At 43.3% G+C, this 17,236-nt stretch overlaps 1 protein-coding gene across 6 annotated transcripts in view; it reads left to right on the forward strand.

Annotated features, from left to right (window-relative positions):
* LOC119962662 (WD repeat-containing protein 7) overlaps positions 1-17,236 on the forward strand; it is an 869,538-nt gene that overhangs the window by 86,773 nt on the left and 765,529 nt on the right. For all 6 annotated transcript variants that reach the window (XM_038790561.1, XM_038790562.1, XM_038790559.1 and 3 more), the window contains 4 exons: positions 2,624-2,700; positions 12,118-12,237; positions 12,384-12,529; positions 16,144-16,246. In XM_038790561.1, coding sequence (XP_038646489.1) covers positions 2,624-2,700; positions 12,118-12,237; positions 12,384-12,529; positions 16,144-16,246 — 446 coding nt within the window. The remainder of the gene's footprint in view (positions 1-2,623; positions 2,701-12,117; positions 12,238-12,383; positions 12,530-16,143; positions 16,247-17,236) is intronic.

Consider the following 17,236-nt stretch of genomic DNA (forward strand, 5'->3'; position numbering starts at 1 on the left):
AACCCAGAAAGAAACTTTGGCCATTCAAGCTGTTTTAGTTCCAAAATTATTATAGAGATTGCAGAAATAAAACTTAAAATAATATAACGTGTAACATTGAGTTTTACTGATACAGGTATTCCCTGAGCATGACTCCAGTTATAATATTTCTTACATAGAAAATGCTGCATTTTTGACTCAACCATCAGTTAAAGGACAAAAGCAATTTGAAATCCTAATTCATGACCAAAGAGAGAAGGGCTAGCTCCGAAGATATTTATTTGCACAAGTTTCTGTAGGTTTAACATTGAGGAGGGGACCACCATTAAAATTGTGTCATATGTCATGAATGAATTTACAGTGCAGAAGAAGGCTATTTGGTCCATCGAGTCTGCACCGGCCCTAAGAAAGAGCACCCTACCTATGCCCACACCTCCACCATATCTGTACACCTCCACCCTGTCCCCATACCCCACCTAACCTTTTTTCTTTGGACGCTATGGACAATTTAGCATGACCAATTGACCTAGCCTGCACATCTTTGGACTTTTGGAGGAAACCGGAGGAAACCCACGTAGACACGGGGAGGATGTGCCGACTCCGTACAGACAGTGACCCAAGGTGGGTCTTCACAGTTGATGGAATTATCATTATTGGCCAAATAAATTCAAAGAAAATAATTTGGGCATAAACAGATGTAAGGCAGAACACGATGCATCCTTCCAGCGAGATAACAGAGAAGGCTCTATGATCACATTACTTGCAAAAATGAAAGACGTGGTCAATTACCTTAGATTTTGATGACTTGAAAATAAACTTTCACTTAGAATCATGACAGTTAGATTTTAAAAAAAACTTGTAGGGAAGGACGCAAGCTATGAAGTGTTGCAGACAGTGAAAACTTTGTTCTATTCATTCCTGTGTATTATGTCAAACAAACCAGTTTGACACCATGCCTTGTCGCACTGAATTAGTTTCCGGTCACTTTCCTTCAAGCTGGGTAAGTAGACCTGATGGCCCGGGTGAGATTATAGTAGTTTGCGTATGTCGTAAAGATTCTAGGTTATGATTCCCAGGTTTCTAAGGGACACAAAGACTGCAAGTAGGAATGAATGATGTTGCAGGTGACATTGAACACCGAGGTATTAAAATACTATTCCTGAGTAAGTGTGTTCCTGTTTGTACACTAAAGTTTTATTTCAAACTAGATCTGCTGAGTTTGCACATCTGCGTGGATTTACTCGGGGTGCTCCAGGTGCCCTTCTCGAGGTGTGCAGGTTAGATGGATTGGCTATTCTAAATCGTCCCTTAGTATCCAGAAGGATCGTTGGGGATATGGGGTTACGGGGATTGGGCTAATTCTGTCATGATTATTGAGAATTGTGAAATCACAGTGCTCATGGCAACTGTGTAAATGGTGATCCTAATAGATACAGTCAGAGTTTGGACGAACTAATTTTGTTGCTTTTTTTTGTCCTGAAAAAATAATTTATAAAAATTTCTTTAACTACATCTGGGGCTGGTTTAGCTCACTTGGCTAAATCGCTGGCTTTGAAAGCAGACCAAGCAGGCCAGCAGCACGGTTCGATTCCCGTACCAGCCTCCCCGGACAGGCGCCGGAATGTGGCGACTAGGGGCTTTTCACAGTAACTTCATTGAAGCCTACTCGTGACAATAAGCGATTTTCATTTCATTTCATTCATAATTCTGAGTTCATTGCTGAGATATGGACACTGCTGTCAAAGCCGGCATTTATTACTCATCTCTATAAATGGAGTGACTTGCTAGGTCATTGACAAGGGCAGTCAGAACTCAACCGTCTCACTGTATGTCTGAAGTCACATCGGCCAGCACAGTGAGAACAGCAGATTTTTTAACAACAAAATGGTAGTTGAATGGTCAACTTTATTAAGATTAGATTTTTATTCCAAATTTTATTTAGCAACTGAGATTAAATTTCTCAGCTCCCGTGATGTGATTTGACCTTGCGTCTCCATATTGCTAATCTGGGCACCTGGATTACTCATCCAGTTACACAACTGCAATGCTCCTATTCGCTTAATTGCCATACGTGTTCAGGACAACGCCGTTGCTGGTCCAAGGATTGTCACATAGTGTAATGTTTTGCATTTTCATTATGAGGTGGGTTGGCCTATCAAGTTCAAAGATAATTATTTTCCAGTGTTGGCCATAAATGCACCTTTTTTTTGTGGAACCAGTTTTGTTGACATTCTCTAATACTGTGCAGTGGAATTTGAGTATTTGCAATAGCAATGAAAGAATTGTTTCTGCATAAACTCATCAGATCGCGCTTTTGAGATTGAATTTTTCTAAATCAGAACTTTGTTCCATTGTCATGATCCCGCAGATCAACAGTGATAAAATGTGACCCCTCTTCAGCTACAAGCTCATCCGCTTGCAACCAGAACAACATGGGTTTGGCTATCTTGTTGCTGGTGACAGTTTGCTCCAGGAAGTGACATGATATGTAGAAGCATGAGCTCTCATTTGTATTTTGTGACAGGGCTTGTTCAGAGGAAGCTCTGCAGTAGAAATAAGGTGCCATGCAAATCATACCAACATGCATGACCTATAGCTGAACTAATCACATTAAATCATCAATTTGCTCCTTTTCTATTCTCAGAGGATACAGTGGTTGCTGTTTCAATAACTGGAATTTTGAAGGTGTGGATTATTACTGCTGAAATCAGCCGAATGCAGGTAGGATTTTAAGTGTTTGGATAGTGTATTTTTATAACTCAGCAAATTCTCTTCTGATTAAATTTTTCACGTCTACTCGAGCACAGACTTTGCACACATCATGAATAACTTGTATTAATGCAGATCTAGCATTGAGATTATAACTGGTTTCTGAATACCAAACAGACGGGACTGGGAAATTTCTGGATTCTAACCCTATCCTTATTTATAATTAAGTAATGCATTTTTAAGAGTGTGCATACTTTAATTGTTTGCTTTTGTTCAATGCATTTATTGTACTTTCTATCATCTGGTTTACCTTCAACATTTCTTCTGGTATAACCTGACAGTGGATATTTCATAGTACAGTATGTTGAGCATTATGAAAGTTTTGGTCGCACATGGAGACTTGACTCCTTTGCCTGTCCCATGCTGAATGTGGGTTGGTGTCCCTCATGCTATATAACCAGTTGTATCTCAATAATGGAGAGAGATGCCTATGATCCTTATGGACGAGTGTTAATTACCAATCTGTCGTGTGCTTTGTCATTTGCAAACATGTAAAAATAAAACTTATTTTTAGTGATTTCTAGTCTTCAGTCTTGTCATTTACATGAATGCTTTAAGATAAAACCTTATATTGTGATCTGATCTTAATACAGTTCTTCAAGTATCAGAGTTATACCATAAATGAGGGGCTTTATATGTGGAGTGACTAGAGAAGCTCAGCTGTTTCTCCTTTGAGTGGAGAAGGTTGAGGGGAGATTTCCTAGAGACCCTCAAAATATGAGGGGTTTTGAGAGAATGGATGAGGAGAAACTCTTTTCACTGATGGGTGGGGGCAGGAACGGAGCACAGGAATTAGGAGTAGATGTAGGCAATAGCCCATCGAGCCTGCTCTGCCATTCAATCAGATCATGGCTGATCTCTTCCTGTTCTCAAATCCACCTCCCAACGTGTTGCCCATATCACTTTAACCTGTTTTTTAATCAGAAATATATCAGTCGTCGTCTTGAAGCTATTTCGACGGCACGGTAGCACAGTGCTTAGCACGGTTGCTTCACAGGTTCGATCCTGGCTTGGGCCACTGTTTTTGCGGAGTCTGCACGTTCTCCGTGTCTGTGTGGGTTTCCTCTGAGTGTTCCGGTTTCCTCCCACAAGTCCCGAAAGACATGCTTGTTAGGTGAATTCGACATTCTGAATTCTCTCTTGGAGTACCCAAACAGGCGCCGGGGTGTGGTGACTAGGGGATTTTCACAGCAATTTCATTGCAGAGTTATTGTGAGCCTAGTTGTGACACTAGTTAATGACTCAGATCCCACTGCACTTTGGGCAGTTACTACCTTCTGCGAGAAATAGTTCTTCCTCATCTGAGTTCTAAATCTACCCCCTCTCAACCTATATCCATGACCCCTTGTTCTAGATTGCCCCACAAGGGGGAACATTTGATCTACATTTACTTCATCAATCCCTTTTAATATTTTATACGCCTCACTCACCTCTGCTCTCATCCTTCTAAACTCCAGCGAATATAAACCCAAATTGTTTAATCTCACCTCATAAATCAACCCTTTCATCCGCAGAATCAATCTGGTGAACCTCCTCTGAAATGCCTCCAATGCCACCACATCCTTCCTCAAATAAGGAGACAAAAAATGGACACAATTCTCCAAATGTGGTCTCATCAACACCCTATACCATTGCAACAACACTTCTCTACTTTTATACTCCAGTCCTTTTGCAATAAACCTCAACATTGTTACAGTCAGGGGAAGGAAAACGAACGGGCAGACAGTGCAGGGATCCCTCGTGGCCATTCCCCTTCAAAACAAGTATACCGTTTTGGATGCTGTTTGGGGTGGGGGGGGGGGGGGGGGGGGTCTCTCGCATTGAGTCTGGCCTTGGAGCTCAGAAGGGAAGGGGGAGAATAGAAAAGCAATAGTGACAGGAGACTCAATGGTTAGGGGAATAGATAGGAAATTCTGTGGTCACGAGCGAGACTCCTGGAAGGTATGTTGCTTACCAGGTGCCAGGGCCAGGGATGTCTCTGATTGTGCCTTCAGGATCCTTAAGGGGGAGGGTGAACAGCCAAAAGTCGTGGTGCACATTGGTACCAATGACGTAGGCAGGAAAAGGGGTGTGGATGTAACAAACGAGTTTAGGGAGTTAGGCTGGAAGTTAAAAGGCAGGACAGACAGAGTTGTCATCTCTGGTTTGTTGCCAGTGCCACGTAATAGCGAGGCTAGGAATAGGGAGAGTGCAGTTGAACACGTGGTGCAGGGACAGTGTAGGAGGGAGGGCTTCAGGTATTTGGATAATTGGAGTGCATTCTGGGGAAGGTGGGACGGGTTGCATCCGAACCTGAGGGGCACCAATATCCTGGGAGGGAGGTTTTCTAGTACTCTTTGGGAGGGTTTAAATTAATTTGGCTGAGGAATGGGAATTGGATTTGTAGTCCAGCAACTAAGGTCGTCGACGTTCAGTACGTCAAAGCATGTAGTGAGGCAGTGGAGAATGTAACAATGACAAAGGAGAGTACTTGCAGGCAAGGAGATGGGTTGAAGTGTGTATACTTTAATGCAAGAAGCATCAGGAATAAGGTGGGTGAACTTAAGGCATGGATCGGTACTTGGGACTACGATGTGGTGGCCATCACAGAAACTTGGATAGTAGAGAGGCAGAAATGGTTGTTGGAGGTTCCTGGTTATTGATGTTTCAATAAGATTAGGGAGGGCGGTAAGAGGTGGGGAGGGGGTATTGCATTGTTAATTAGAGATAGTATAACAGCTGCAGAAAGGCAGTTCGAGGAGGATGTGCCTACTGAGGTAGTATGGGTTGAAGTCAGAAATAGGAAAGGAGCAGTCACCTTGTTGGGAATTTTCTATTGGCTCCCCAATAGCAGCAGAGATGTGGAGGAACAGATTTTGGAAAGGTGCAGAAGTCACAGGGTAGTAGTCATGGGTGACATCAACTTCCCAAATATTGAGTGGAAACTCTTTAGATCAAATAGTTTGGATGGGGTGGTGTTTGTGCAGTGTGTCCAGGAAGCTTTTTAAACACAGTATGTAGTTTGTCCGACCAGAGGGGAGGCCATATTGGATTTGGTACTTGGTAATGAACCAGGGCAAGTGATAGATTTGTTAGTGGGGGAGCATTTTGGAGATAGTGACCACAATTCTGTGACTTTCACTTCAGTATTGGAGAGGGATAGGTTTACAATTGGGGGAAGGGTAAATACGATGCTGTCAGACAAGAACTGAAGTGCATAAGTTGGGAACATAGGCTGTCAGGGAAGGACACAATTGAAATGTGGAACTCGTTCAAGGAACAGATACTACGTGTCCTTGATATGTATGTCCCTGTCAGGCAGGGAAGAGATGGTTGAGTGAGGGCACCATGGTTGACAAGAGAGGTTGAATGTCTTGTTAAGAGGAAGAAGGAGACTTATGTAAGGCTGAGGAAACAAGGTTCAGACAGGGTGCTGGAGGGATACAAGATAGCCAGGAGGGAACTGAAGAAAGGGATTAGAGAGCTAAGAGAGGGCATGAAAAATCTTTTGCGGGTAGAATCAAGGAAAACCCCAAGGCCTTTTACCCATATGTGAGAAATATGAGAATGACGATCAAGGACAGTAGCGGGAGATCGTGTATTGAGTTTGAAGAGTTAGGAGAGGCCTTGAACGAGTACTTCTCTTCAGTATTGACAAATGAGAGGGGCCATATTGTTGGAGAGGACAGTATGAAACAGACTGGTAAGCTCGAGGAGATACTTGTTAGGAAGGAAGATGTGTTGGGTATTTTGAAAAACTTGAGGATAGACAAGTCCACCGGGCCTGACGGAATATATCCAAGGATTCTATGGGAAGCAAGAGATGAAATTGCAGAGCCGTTGCCAATGATCTTTTCGTCCTCATTGTCAACAGGGGTGGTACCAGGAGATTGGAGAGCGGCGAATGTGGTGCCCCTGTTCAAGAAAGGGAATAGGGATAACCCTGGGAATTACAGGCCAGTTAGTCTTACTTCGATGGTAGGCAAAGTAACGGAAAGGGTACTGAGAGATAGAATTTCTGAGCATCTGGAAAGACACTGCTTGATTAGGGGCAGTCAGCATGGATTTGTGAGGAGTAGATCTTGCCTCACAAGTCTTATTGAATTCTTTGAGGAGGTGACCAAGCATGTGGATGAAGGTAAAGCGAAGAAGTCTTCCTTTTTCTCACATGTCCACAAGGTATACTCTTGCATCGACTTTTTTGTTCTGAGCAGGGCGCTAATACCGGGGGTCGTGGATACTGAGTACTCAGCAATTGAAGTGTCGGATCATGCCCCGCATTGGGTGGATCTACGGGTTAGTGTGAAGAGAGGGCAACGCCCGCTGTGGAGACTGGATGTGGGCTTGCTGGCGGACAAAGCGATCTGTGGGCGGGTTAACAAGTCCATCCAGAACTACCTGGAAACAAATGATACGGGGGTGGTCTCCGCAGCGACGGTTTGGGAAGCGCTGAAGGCAATGGTCAGAGGGGAATTAATCTCGATACGGGCCCACAGATAAAAGGAGGAACGGGCCGAGAGGGATAGGTTAGTTGAGGAGATACTCCAGGTGGACAGGTGATACTCGGAGGCCCGGGACTACTGAGGAAGTGGCGGAGGTTACAGGAGAAGTTTGGGCTGTTGACCACAGGGAAAGCGGTGAAACAGTTGAGGAAGGCAGGGGGGGTGATTTATGAGTACGGGGAAAAGGCAAGCAGAATGTTTGCGCACCAGCTCAGGAATAGGGAGGCAGCCAGGGGGATAGGAAAAGTAAACTGTAGAGGCGGGAATACTGTCCTGGACCCAGTGGGATTGAACAAGGTGTATAAGTACTTCTACAGTAAATTATATCAGTCGGAACCCCGGGCTGGGGTGGAGGGGATGAGGCAGTTTTTGGATCAGTTGAGGTTTCCGAGGGTAGATGAGGATCTGGTGGAAGGGTTGGGAGCCCCAATTGAGATTGAGGAAATAATCAAGGGGCTGGAGGGCATGCAGTCGGGCAAGGCCCCGGGGCCTGACAGCTACCCGGTGGAATTCTGTAAGAGGTTTTCAGAGATATTGAGCCCACTGCTGGTGAGAACATTTAATGAAGCAAGAGAGAAGGGAGTCCTCCCCCCGACAATGTCGCAGGCCTCGATTTCATTCATCCTGAAACGGGAGAAGGATCTGGAGCAATGCGGGTCATACAGGCCAATTTCTCTATTGAATGTGCACGCCAAACTGTTGGCTAAGATACTGGCCACAAGGATAGAGGACTGTGTCCCGGGGGTGATAGGGGAAGACCAGACGGGATTTGTAAAGGGCAGGCAACTCAAGGCCAATGTTCGAAACTTGTGAATGTTATTATAATGCCCTCAGAAGGAGAGGTGGTGGAGGCAGCGATGGATGCGGGGAAAGCTTTTGATCGGGTGGAGTGCAATTACCTGCGGGAGACTTAGGGAAGGTTTGGATCGCCTCCAGCCTCTTTTCTTTAATAAAAGTCCATACTTCATCTGGTGTTTCGAAGTAGAAGTCCCGTTCCTCATGTGTGATCCACAGATGGGCTGGGTACAGCATCCCAAACTTCATCATCTTCTTAAAGAGGGCTGATTTTGCCCGATTGAACCCAGCTTGCCTCTTGGCCAGATCTGCGCCCAGGTCCTGATAAATACGCATCTCACAATTCTCCCACTTACTTCTGCGTTCCTTCTTGGCCCACCGCAGAACGTGTTCCTTGTCCAGGAATCGGTGAAAGCGTACCACCATTGCCCTCGGCGGCTCGTTCTCTTGGGGCTTCTTCGCGAGGGCTTTGTGCGCTCTATCCACTTTCAGGGGCCGAAGGAATGCCTCAGCCCCCATCAACTTCTCCAACATGTCCGTCACATAAGTCCTCGCATCCGATCCCTCACTGCTTTCCGGGGAGGCCAACGATTCTCAGATTCTTCCTCCTGGACCTGTTCTCCAGGTTCCCCAGCTTCTCCTGCATTCTTTTCTGGCGGTCGTTATTCATCTCCACCTTAGGGGCTGGTTTAGCATTAGGGGCTGGTTTAGCACACTGGGCTAAATCGCTGGCTTTTAGGGGCTGTTTAGCTCACAGGGCTAATCGCTGGCGTTGAAAGCAGACCAAAGCAAGCCAGCAGCGCGGTTCAATTCCCGTAACAGCCTCCCCGAACAGGTGCCGGAATGTGGCGACTAGGGGCTTTTCACAGTAACTTCATTTGAAGCCTACTCGTGACAATAAGCGATTTTCATTTCATAGTCTCCAGCGCGTTTATGTACTCGTGCTTGGACACCTTTTTCTCCACATCCTGGATCACTCTCCCATGGGTCTCTTGACTCTGCACAACTTGATCAACTGAAGCCTTAATTGGGTCTAACGTGTCCTTCTTCGCTTGGCGAAGCAATCTTCAAAAAAACTCCACCAGCTGCCCCATCGACCACTGTGCTGTCTCCCCGCAGCCCGTGCTCTCCGCCATGCTTTCCTGCGTTGCCGGTTCTGCTTGCGTCTTCCTTATAGGACTTTGTCTTCTCACACGGCCACTTCTGGTCCAATTCTCCTCACTGTCTCACTCTTCACTGAATTATCCCATAAAATCCGGGAAAAACCGGTGGAAAAAGGTCCCAAAAGTCCTTCACAGGCGGGAGCTATCAAATGTGTGCCCTCCTTCATGGCAGCCGCCGGAAGTCCTCCATTTGCCTTTTTAATTACATGCTGACCAGCATATTGACTTTCTGCGATTCATGAACAAAGTTACCCAGATCCTTCTGTCCAGACGCATCTTGAGTCTCCTTTCCATTTCGGTAATAATTTGCCTTTATATTTTTTCGGTCAGAATGGATGACCTCACTTATCTAAATTAAACCCCATCTGTCAAATTTTGGCCCAATCTCCTATCCATATCAGTTTGTAAAATCTTTTATCTCTTCACTACCTGCCTTCCAACCTATTCTGGTGTCATCCGCAAATTTTGCTAAGTTGCACTCTGCCCTGCGGCACCGTGCTAATTACAGTTCACCACCCATTGAAGGACTCATTTATCCTGACCCTCTGTTTTCTGTCAATCAACCAATCCTCAATCAAATCTAGTACTCGACTCCCCATGCCATCTCACCGTTTGGCTCAGTCTTTTATGCGGCACCTTATTTAATGCCTTCTGGAAGTCTAGATATGCCACATCCACAGATTCCACATTATCCATCTTGCTGGTTATGTCCTCATAGAACTCACACAAGTTTGTCAAGCATGACTTACCCTGTATAAAACCAAGCTGACAATGGTGGACTGAGCCTCGTTTTTCAAAATGTTCAGTCATCTCCTCCTTAATGATTGGTTCTTGCAACCTCCCACCACAGAGGTCAAGCTAACTGGTCTACAGATTCTAGCTTTTTGTCCCTCTTTTTCAATGCGGGCATCACATTAGCGTGTTTACAATCCACCGGGACTCTTCCAGAATCCAGGGAATTCTGAAATATCATTACCAATGCATCCACTTTCTCTGCTGCCACCTCCCTTAATACCCTCGGGTGCAGGCCATCAGGTCCCGGAGATTTATCTGACTTTAATCCCATTAGTTTATTCAATACCATCACCCTAGTAATGGTTGTTGAACCAAGGTCTTCTGCATTAACTATAATTTTTGGAAATATTTTATCTTCTGCCATGAAGGGCGAAGTAAAATATTAGCTCAGTGCCTCTGCCACTTCTTTGTTTCCCATTAAATGAGTGAAATGAAATGAAATGAAATGAAAATCGCTTATTGTCACGAGTAGGCTTCAATGAAGTTACTGTGAAAAGCCCCTAGTCGCCACATTCCGGCGCCTGTCCGGGGAGGCTGGTACGGGAATCGAACCGTGCTGTTGGTCTGCTTTAAAAGCCAGCGATTTAGCCTGATGAGCTAAACCAGCCCCTCATTATTTCCTCAACAGTATCGTCGTTCAGTACTAGTAAGGGCCTGTATTTACTTTCACTATTACCTTCCTCTTTATATACTTACAGAAGCTTTTAGCATCAGTGTTTCTGTTTTCTGCTAGTTTTGTTTCATAATCAATAATAATCAGATCAACCGTGATCTTATTGAATGGCGAAACAGGCTTGAGAGGCTGAATGGTCTACACCTCCTCATTCTTGTGTTCTTGAACATGGTCCAGAGCCCTGAGAACAGTCCGTTCTTGTTTGCACCTTCCATGGGATCCCTTGAACCATCTAAACAAGCTGATGGGGCTAATTTAATACAGATCTGAAAGATGAAACTTCTGACAATGCAGCAATCCTTAACTACTACACTGAAGTATCAATCTAGGTTATATATTGAAATCCTAGAGCACGGTTTGAACCAACAATCTTTGGCCTTGGACGAGAGTACTACAGCGAGGATATAAAAAGCAGGAGATTTCACAGATTGGTGGGACAAGGGTTGCAGGTACTTCAAGATTGAAATGAGGATTCAAATTCAATGCACTCGTTATTATAGATCAGTGGGGGAAAAATGATGGTTAAAAAAACTTGAATCTGACAGAATACAGATGCTGTAGTTGATGTTTGAACAAGGTAGAGTTTACAGTGGTAGAATATTGGGAGCCTGGCAAAGACGATATTGGAGAAGTTAACTCCCGGGTGACAAAAACCTTGTGAATATTTTTGAGAGTAGTCTCAAGTAAAGGCCTTTCCTAAAAGTTAAACAATTCAGATTGTTTGAAGAATATTGACAGTATGCATCCATGATTCTCAAAGAGCAATCAAATAACTGGAAGAGTAATTAAAGTTTTATGACTACCATAGACCAAGCTGATCTGGTGAATCACATTGTGCGAAGGTGACCTGATCTCTATTTTTAGGAAGGTGATTAAGCAGAGTTTTAGAAATAACTGGTTTAATAGGATTTCCTCTTGAAAAGATATATATACTTTCAGCCGAATCAAGATCAGCAATGGAGGTACCTTTCACATGTGCCATGTTAAACTCTTTGGGGAGGTAATGTTCAGACTTGGGAATATTGACTTTGTTGCTCTTTGGAGGGTGTCACCCTGAGAGATCACAGCAGAATTTGGCACTGATCATGTATATGAATAAGTTCATAGAATCCCTGCAGTGTAGAAGGAGGCCAATCGACCCATCAAGTCTACACCAACTCTCCGAAAGAGCCTCCCAACTTAGCACCCCAACTAGGCCCAAGTTGACGAGGATATTTGAAGATGTGGGTTTAACTATATATGCTTTGTTTTTCTAGCTCAGTTACTGAACGAGAAAATTATTGTGCAGATCATAATAGGTGATTGAGCGTTGGTCTTCAGATTCTTAGCTTGAATTATTGATTGTTATACCTCTGTTTTCTTTGATACACTTATAATTAATTGCAATGCATTGCCGCCTCTAAATCTGGATCAGAACTGTGACAAGTACAAACATGCTTCATTTACTTTTTATAATTTATAGGATACTGAGCCAATATTTGAAGAGGAATCCAAACCCATTTACTGCCTCAATTGTCAAAGCATTTCATTTTGCACATTTACACAGCGATCCCTGCTGGTGGTTTGTTCCAAATATTGGAGGGTAAGGTTCTTTGTAGCTATTTAAGGTTTGCGATTAAATTTTAAATATAAAGCTGAAACAATTTTTTTTAAATTAGCCAGACACTATGGAATTTACACTTGATGTAACGCTGTAGGTAGGATACATTTCTTTGCTGTTTTTTTCAGGTGTTTGATGCTGGAGATTTTTCTTTGTTATGCTCAGTATCCAGTGAGAGTGACCAGTCTTGGACTGGGGGTGAATTTGTAGATGCTGACAAGATTGTTATTTGGACAGAAGATGGAAGTAGCTTCACTTACCGACTGCCATCGAGGTACTTGTCTTGAATTTGAAAATGCTTTTTGAGTATTGTTTATTTTATTCTTGCATGAGCTGTGGTGTCACTAGCATGATGGTGTCACTGGCAAGGTCTGCCTGTGGTAAAATGGACAGCAGCCTCAATTTTTGGCCCAATATAAAATTGGACACTTTAAATTAAGAATTGGACATTTTAAATTAAACCACAGTCCGCTCCAGACAGGCTTGATGGGAATTTGAGCAGCCAAGTTAGAATCCACTGACCACAGACTGACAGGACAAGTCTAGCCTGCCCTGTCAACAAGACATCCGGAGATATTCTGTCCCATTCAGTTGGATCGATGATTGTGGATTGCCCATATAAGGCTCGACTTTCTGGCACCCAGTTTTCTTGCCATTACCATATATGGAGTTCGGTTATGTGTGGACAATATGCCTGAAGATAGACCCCTGGTGGTGGGTCCCCGGCGTCCTGCAGAGTTGCAATTGGCAACTCCTTTGGTTGTTGCGACTCCTGTACCAAGACCTCGTTGGCTGAGGGCCAGAGAACGTTCTGGAAAGGCATGAAGAGGGTTATACAGATGGAACACCCAGGACCTCGCGAGCGAAGACTCGGTGCCAAGGTAGCAGAGAAGATTTGCAGTAGTCCAGAGGACGGAAGGAAGCAGCATGTGAGATTCACCTTCGTGGATGAAGGCCATGAGACAACTGAGACTCCAGAGAATTTGGACCACAGTTCAAATGAGTTAATCGGTATGGGTAGTATTAGGAATCTTGGCAATACTATTAGTTGGGATAATTTGAAAGGGGAAACTGTTTTATTATGTTTAATAATAAATTGGTTGAATCATAAACTTGTATTTCATAGAATCCCTACAATGCAGAAGGAGGCAATTCAGCCCATTGAGTCTGCACCAACCCTTTGAAGGAGAATCCTACCTAGGCCCACCCTCCTACCCTATGCCCATAACCCAGTAACCATACCTAACAGTTTGCATATATGAAGGGACAATTTTGCATGGCCAATCCACCTAACCTGCACATCTTTTGGACTGTGGAAGGAAACCAGAGCACCCGGAGGAGAAAGTGCAAACCACACACAGATAGCTACCCGAGGCTGGAATTGAATCCAGGTCCCTGGTGCTGTGAGGCAGCAGTGCTGACCACTGCACCAGGCTGCCATGTTTTTTTTTTGTCCTTTGTTCATCTCGCAAATAAGGGCAACTGTACAGCAGTAATAATGGGCAGCACGGTAGCACAGTGGTTAGCACTGTTATTTCCCACCTTCAGGGTCCCAGATTCGATTCCCGGCTTGGGTCACTGTCTGTGTGGAGTCTGCACGTTCTCCCCGTGTCTGCGTGGGTTTCCTCCGGGTGCTCCGGTTTCGTCCCACCAATTTATTATTGAAAGATGTGCTGTTAGGTTATTTGGACATTCTGAATTCTCCCTCGGTGTACCCGAACAGGCGCTGGACTGTGGCGACTAGGGGCTTTTCACAATTACTTCATTGCAGTGTTAATGTAAGCCTACTTGTGACAACAAAAATTAGTATTAATTAAAACTGGGTAAAACATTCTAGTAATAAACTGGTTGAAGTTTGAGGTTTTACAGACACTTCTCTGATTGCCCTTACACTGAGTGGCTTGCGAGGCCATTCAGAGGGCATTTAACCACATTGCTCTGGGTCTGGAGTCACATGTAGACCAGACCAGGTAAAGATGGCAGATTTATTTCAAAGACATTGGTGAGCCAGATGGGTTTTTACAATAATTGATAGTTTGAAACTAGCCTTGTATTGCAGATGTATTAATTTGAATTGAAATTCAACCAGCTGCCATGGTGAGATTTGAACCCAAGACCTCAAGAGCACTCGGCTGGGCCTGTGGGTTACTAGTCCAGTGATGCCACCATCTCCCCCAAATGTTGATTCGGCATCTGCTGGAGATCTGTTTTGTTCCCGTTTTATTTTCTCCACTTGTAAAGTTATCAGACGTTTATCAAATATTGTCCTGATGCTTGTACATATCAGCAGTGGATTATCACCTGTTATACTGATGGTAAGCAAATGTTGATATTCTGATTGGTGATATAAATTAAATAGAGAGCTGGAGGGAAGGCAAGTAAGTGATCCACATTAGGTCTTGTGTATCGCGTGTTAGGTTGACAAAATGTTCTAATCAGCGATATCTATGATTTACTGTGATTTGACAAATACATTGTTTTGTCATCTTAATTTGAGTTCTTTTCAAACAAAAGTAAAAGAGTTAAATTTTAATAAGTTGAATTGCCTGCTGTATTTCAGTGATAGTATGTACAATGGTTAGATTTTCAGAAATGAAAAAAACAAAACGCTTGAAATACTGAGCAGCTCAACTACATCTGTGTAGAGAGAAACAAAGTTAACAATTCAGGTCGCTGGTCTTTTCTGTTTTTATGTCAAATTTTCAGCATGTGCAAAATTTTCCTTATATTTTTGCATTTTATTTACACGTGTGCTTGTGTCTGAGAAGGAGAGTCAGACACTGAGATTCACAATCTGGAATCCATTACAAATGATCAAATTCCATGTTTGTCGGGATCCCGTTAAAGTTGAAATCCCAATGCTTTCGGACATGAAATCCTTCCACTCAGGGTCATGCCTTGTCCCATCCCTACTGATGTAGTAAAAAGTCTTCCAGACTCAAATTTCACTTTTAATGCCAAGTGTAGCTCAACTTGGGTCTGCCTGTCAGTTTTGCAGAATCTTCTTTCTACAGAATGATGTTGGATGAAAGGATTCATTGCCTCTAAATTTAAGCAGCTCTTCCATCTTTTGTGAAACCCTAGGATCATTGCCCAACACTATGAAAGCACAGCACCATCTCCAATAATGTTCAAAGCCCATTTTTGTCCTCATTTACCAGTGGAGCACTGTTTTCTGTTCATTACTCCTGACCATGCAGTTGCATCCTATTTCCCCATCCGAGTTCTGCTACGTGTCCAATACCTATTTCCAATTTGTGCATCTTTCACATTATTTTGCTGCATATTCTCAATGTTGGATTAATATTAAATATATTGAAAGACACTGACTGTTTTCACTGAACAATAGAGTTGTGGTAATTAATCCCTGAAGTACCAGTAAAATTCCAAAATACCATTTAATCAAAGTTGGCTAACAGCCTCTGTAATTTGTCTGTGATGTTTGATTAATGAAGAGGAACCACAGGAGATTTATTTAATGAATTGAATCGAATCAGTTATTTTTCATTCGGTTTAAAATTTTGGGAAGTTATTTCTAGGTGATGTATGTTATTGGAATGAGGAATATCAATAATGTGTTACAATGCAGGTGAATACACCACCACTCTAGCTGGTCCTTAAAATAATAAACTTAATTATTAGCAACATTATGTGGGGTTCTCTTTTTCAGCAAGTTATTACTGTAATTAGCCTTGTGCTGAATAAATATAACTCAGGGTGCATGCAAATGAAAGTATTGCATTTGTACATGTTAAAGCATTTTCTTATTTGGTTTTTAAAATTCTGTTAAGTGCTGCCCTGTGATGAAGTTTATTGCAGTGAGAAGTTGCAATATGTGGTGATGTATCGAAAATTGAGAAAACATTTTTCTTTGTATTTTTCCAACAGCTGTTTACCAGCCAGTGAATCATTCCGCAGTAATGTTGGCAAAGCCATTGAGAATTCCATTCCTCCATTATTGTATCATGTGTTGGACAGGAAAGATAAATCTGTAAGCAATTTTAATTTTGTTCAACCAATTGATTTCAGTAGGCAACTTTTTGCTTAATTTTTGGGTGAATTTATGAAGGTTATTTATTTCAGAGAACGGAATACATCTATTTCTGGTACAGTATTGAGTTCTCCATTTTCTCTTCTTGACAGGATCCATTGACATTAAATTATTACGCTGCTGTCACGCTTCATTTTCTCAACTTAAAATTTTCAGAATGAGATTTGTGTCCTTTGCATTGTGGAAGGATTTTCTTTGGAATGGGTCTGTATCCCTATGACGTGACTAAAGACTTATTCAGAATCTTGCAGATTACAAAGAGATGAGGTCTTGGAGAGAGTTTTTGTAACTTTTTTCCAATTAAGGGGCAATTTAGCAAGGCCGATCCACATACCCTGCATATCTTTGGGTTGTGGTGATGAGACCTATACAGACACGGGGAGAATGTGCAAACTCCACACGGAATGTGACCCAGGGTGGGGATCGAACCGGGATCCTTGGAGTTGTGAGGCTGCTGTGCTAACCCCTGCTCCACCCTTGACCTTGGCTATAGTTTTTTTTTTTTAAATTTAGATTAGCCAATAATTTTTTCCAATTAAGGGGCAATTTAGCGTGGCCAATCCACCTACTCTGCACATTTTTGGGTTGTGGGGGCGAAACCCACGCAGACACGGGGAGAATGTGCAAACTCCACACGGACAGTGACCCAGAGCCGGGATCGAACCTGGGACCTCAGCGCCGTGAGGCGGTTGTGCTAACCACTAGGCCACCGTGCTGCCCCACCTTGGCTATAGTTGACTCCAGTTTCAAGCTCAGTATGGTACCCCTTGACCATCCGGTACCATTATCATCTTTCAATAACTGAATTAAATTTTGTATGGGAATGCCAACACCTGCAAGTTTCCCTCAAGCCACACACTCTGCTGCTTTGGAACAAAATCGATCAAAATCTGCAACTTCTTTCCCAACAACGCAGTGAATGTACCTATA

The sequence above is a fragment of the Scyliorhinus canicula genome, chromosome 3 (genome assembly GCF_902713615.1).
Source record: "Scyliorhinus canicula chromosome 3, sScyCan1.1, whole genome shotgun sequence".
NCBI classification, from domain to species: Eukaryota; Metazoa; Chordata; class Chondrichthyes; order Carcharhiniformes; family Scyliorhinidae; genus Scyliorhinus; species Scyliorhinus canicula.